Source organism: Elephantulus edwardii, unplaced genomic scaffold, assembly GCF_000299155.1.
Source record: "Elephantulus edwardii isolate Elephantulus edwardi_28Jun2011 unplaced genomic scaffold, EleEdw1.0 scaffold00054, whole genome shotgun sequence".
NCBI classification, from domain to species: Eukaryota; Metazoa; Chordata; class Mammalia; order Macroscelidea; family Macroscelididae; genus Elephantulus; species Elephantulus edwardii.
In genome coordinates, this window is record NW_006399804.1 from 9512685 (window position 1) to 9517343 (window position 4659).

The window sequence follows — 4659 nt, forward strand, 5'->3', positions numbered from 1 at the left end:
AAAAGTATTGATTTTTATTTAAAAATTACTACAGATAAGAATCATCTCACAAGCGAAATATGAATCTAAAATCTTATTGTAGGGGACAAGACAGGCTGTACCTACAGAGCCACTAGACAAAAGGAAAGTGAGTCCCTGCTTGAGAATGAAATGCAGCACACTCCCAACCCTCAGTGATAATTTATCTTTATTGTTAATTTACCAAGAAACAATTTACTTTCAACTAATAACATAATAGTGGCAGCTCAAAACTACTCAGAAGTGCTGCAAAAGAAAGGCATGGTGATCTTCTGCCATAGATATTACACCTAACAAAACCCTCTAGTGCACAGTTCTACTATGTAACACACAGGGTCGACTTGAGTCTGAATCAACTCAATGGCAACAGGATAAGTTGCAGCAGCTAACACTGCCTACTTAAGGACTGCAAGCAGAAAAGTGTGGCATGGTCTTAGCATGGTACCATGGCATTTCCCAAATCTGGATGATATGGAGTTCTCCATTAAGTCTGGTTCCTGAAGGATTGTCTAGAAAAGGACTGTCCTGCTGCTCAGATCACAGCATGTATGCTAGAAATGACTTCCTATTATGCTTGAGAAATTATACATTTATGAGTTTACTGCTATAGCTACTATTCTACCCCCAAAAGCAACTAACCATCCTGGATAAATGAGAATATATCCTATAGTAGATTAAATACTCTTGGCACCAGCAGGTAGAAAATTAAAAGACATATTGCACTGGGAAAGTTTGCTGTCAGAGACCTCTCCAGAGTAGTGAAGAGCAATGATGTCAGTCTGGAGACTAAGGTGTACCTGATACAGGCTATGGTCTTTGCAATCACTTGCTATCCATCAGAGATCTGGCCATTGACTAGGGATGATAGAAGGAGAATTGATGCCTTTGAGCTGTGGTATTGGAGAAGAGTATTGAATATACCATGGATTGCTAAAAGTACAAACGGGTTCATCCTGGAGAGAGTGAAATACTTGGAGGCAAGGATTCTGAAGCTTTGTCTGACATACTTTGGACATGTTGCAAGAGGGACCAGTCCTTGGAGAGGGACATCATGCTTGGGAGAGTGGAGGGACAGAACAGCAGGGAAGACTCTTGATGAGACGGATTGATTCAGTGACTGAGGTAATAGGGGTGGGTGTGTCAGAGGCAATGCGATTGGCACAGGATAGAGCAGGGTTTAGGGCTGTTGTACATAGGGTCGCTATGAGTTGCAGGTGACTTGACAGCATATAACAACAACAACAGATGAAAGAATTGAGCTGATGGCAGTGGGTTTGGTAATATAACATAGGAATAAAGAAATGACGTTGACAAACAGGTAATAAAATATGTCTAATGTGACTTTTTCTACAGAAGAGTATTTCCATATAAATATTTTACTTAAATAAACCTAAACTTTATGTTTATTTAAGACAAACACTGAGGATTTCCATTTGACCTATGTTGTCAATAGCATAAATTTCAGTGTAAGCAGTGTAACTGTTATAACTATGGTATTTTACTGAACTTCTAAAATTAAAAATTTCATAAAACAATCTTTTCTCTCTTGATAATTTTAAATTTTCGCTTGTTATCATGAGTTGAGGACAGCTTATGTAAACCAATTGCTTAATAAATTATGTAATCTTACAAAGAGAGATTAGAATTCACAAAATAGATAAAAAGAAGAGACTATTTTTAAAGACAACGTAACATTTTGTTTTCATTAAATACATACAATGAATTATGATATAAAATTCAGAAAACAACAAATGTTTCACTAAAACTGGTGAGCAGGAAGGGGACTATTTATTCTGTTTAATTATTGTCAATGTTGCATTTTTTAAGTTGTCTTTTTAACATTCTGAGTTATTTTTAAAAGTTTCTTTTTTCCAGATGGAAGTCTTGTAGCATGATTAGTAATATGGATGTCTTGATAATACCGTGTTTGAAACAGCAGCAGATGACACGGGCTGAGAAGAGTATATGCTGTTAAACAGGTGAAGCTCTGTATCAATTTTTCAATTTCCAATACAAGATACTTAGCAATTGGTAATGCTGTAATCCTTTAAACATGCAATAGAGAAGACTTTTGAAGGTCTGAAAACTGGCTTTATTTTTCATGGCCCAGAAAGTAATGTTTATGTCAAACAAGTCCATAATAATAATGACAAATTACACACTGGAACTGGAACACAGTATATTAAATTTTAGCTGGTTAATACTTGGAAAAGCTGATGCTGATAGGAAAAAAATTTTCTCAGAGATAACAGAATAAATCAAATTATCCTTTAAACTTTGTCTAAGGATTTAAGACTTTTAAGGCTTTCTTCTTAAAAAAAAAAAGAAGTGACTTTCTTCGGCCTCTTTAAAAATGTTATTTTCATGTTTATGTTTTTTTACATTAAAAATATTTATCTTTAATAATCTACTATCACTTACTGGCAATATAAATAATTTTATGCTTTTCAATCATACTGATGTCATGTTCCAGTTGCTTCATTTCTTCTTCAAGCTTCTGCTTGCGAATCTTCTTTGGGATGGAATCTGTGAACACGGAGAGAGACTGGAACTCTTTATGTACCTCCTCCCAGTTCTTTTTCAATCCCTGAAAATGATAAAGATGACTGTAAATACTAAAGTAAGTTGCAGATTTAAAGTAAACTGAAATTGGTCAAGAAAATCATATAGACAAAGGGAAAAGTCAGGTAAAGAAAACTGACCAAAACATGTATTACAAATGACATTATTTATCAAATACTTGGCCAGAGTAGTAATAATAAAATACTGTACAGAGGCCAAACTCTGTCCTTGATTGTGAGCTCAATTCCCACTGGGAGTATTTATTTGCTCTGTTTTTAATGTTACTGTACTTGTTTCCCCACCCCCTCATCAAATACACATTTGCAGAGCTATGAGAAGTATGAAATTAAGCTCATAGCAAATGTTTTGGTTAAAATGGCATATTGGAACTGATATATATCCCCAAGTAAAAATATTTTTTGAACAGAAAATACTTTCTCATGAAAAGGCTATATTTTTCTTCAGAATTTACTTTTAAAAACATTATCTTCATTCTTCAACAAAGAAATCATAATAAAAGAGTAATTTTGACTTGTATGTTTTACTTTCTCTTATCTGGCACGATGCAGTTACAAAATACCAAAAGGAAATGTTTTGAGATATTTTTATGTATTTTTTCAATACATTATAGAGAAATCTTCCTCCATGTAGTTGAAGAATATATACTTCCCCAAAATGTATGCTAAAAATGACAGGAATGTCACTAAATGCAATTCATATATTAATTCAGCAGTCTAATTAATGTCTTACATAATCAGAAATCAACACATTGAAAATCAGGAATCCCTTAGGAGCAATAGATCTTTTCTATGTTTACATAATTATTATTTCTTATGGTATGCTAGGAGCCACATTGCCAAAATGGTTTGAAACTAAACCAAACTCGCTGTTCTAAAGTCGATTCCAACTCACTGCGACTCTTCATCAGCTTTCTGAGGCTGTAGATTTTAATGGGAAGAGAATTATGTAATAAAATTTTATATATTGGTGTTGTTATGTATCTTTGAGTAGACTACAACTCATAGCAACTCTAAGAACAGCAGAACAATCCGAAGACCTTGCCCAATCCCTATCCTATACCATCATCGTAGTCTGCAACATGCCTGAACTTATTCTTACAGTGTTATTCCATTTCAAGGAGGGTCTTCCTCTGACCCTCCACCTTGGTGTTTTTCCCAAGGACTTGCTCCTCCTGATAACATTTTAGACGTGAGTATGTGAGATGAATTTTCACTCCTGATGGAGCTACTTCCAAGACAGATTTGTTTATTCTTTTGGAAGCCCCTGGTATACTCAGTACTCCTCTCTAGCACCACAACTAAAGGCACTGATTCTTTCTGTCTTCCTTATCCATTATCAAACCTTCAGATGCAGAGGAAGCAAATTAAAATATCATGACTTGGAGCAGGTGCACAATGGACCTCAAATAGACATGCCTGCTCTTTAGCACTTGGAGAAGTCCTTAACAGCAAATTTTCACAGTATAACACATCTTTCAATTTCTTGACTGTAAAATGAAATAGCTGACAACTTTAGTCTTTTCTCAGTTTATCAGGACGTATTCTAGTGGTGAGGATTGAGATGTAATTCATTGTAAAGACTGTAGTCTTTAATCTTCAGGAAGTATTTAAATCTTTTTCACTTTCATCAAACTAGGTTATGTTATCTATATAACATAGGCTGTCAATGAGTCTTCTTTCAAACCTGATGTGACATTCTTCTTCATATAGTCCAGTTTCTTGAATTATTTGCTCAGCATACAGATTAAGTAAGTATGGAGAAAGGATACAATCCCGAGGCATATCTTTCCTCATTTTAAACCATGTAGTGTTCTGTTCAGACAATTGCTTCTTGGTCTATGATTAGGCTTCTCATGAGCACAATTAAGTATTTTAGGATTCTCTCTCTCTGAGTTGGTTTCAATTTCATGGCAATGAGTTTTATTTAGTAATAATATTATAATATACTATGGACATTACCCTCTTGGAAAAGTAAAAGAAAAGATTCTTTCATTATTTTACAAACCCTCCCCCAGGTCCCCTCCACCATGTAGCCATCGCTCTAGACTCCTGTCATGAC

General features: G+C 34.8%; 1 protein-coding gene across 1 annotated transcript in view; it reads right to left on the minus strand.

Annotated features, from left to right (window-relative positions):
• Positions 1 to 2431: 2431 nt before the first annotated feature.
• ENKUR (enkurin, TRPC channel interacting protein) overlaps positions 2432 to 4659 on the minus strand; it is a 54773-nt gene continuing 52545 nt past the window's right edge. The window contains exon 5 of the mRNA XM_006887064.1: positions 2432 to 2605. Coding sequence (XP_006887126.1) covers positions 2432 to 2605 — 174 coding nt within the window. The remainder of the gene's footprint in view (positions 2606 to 4659) is intronic.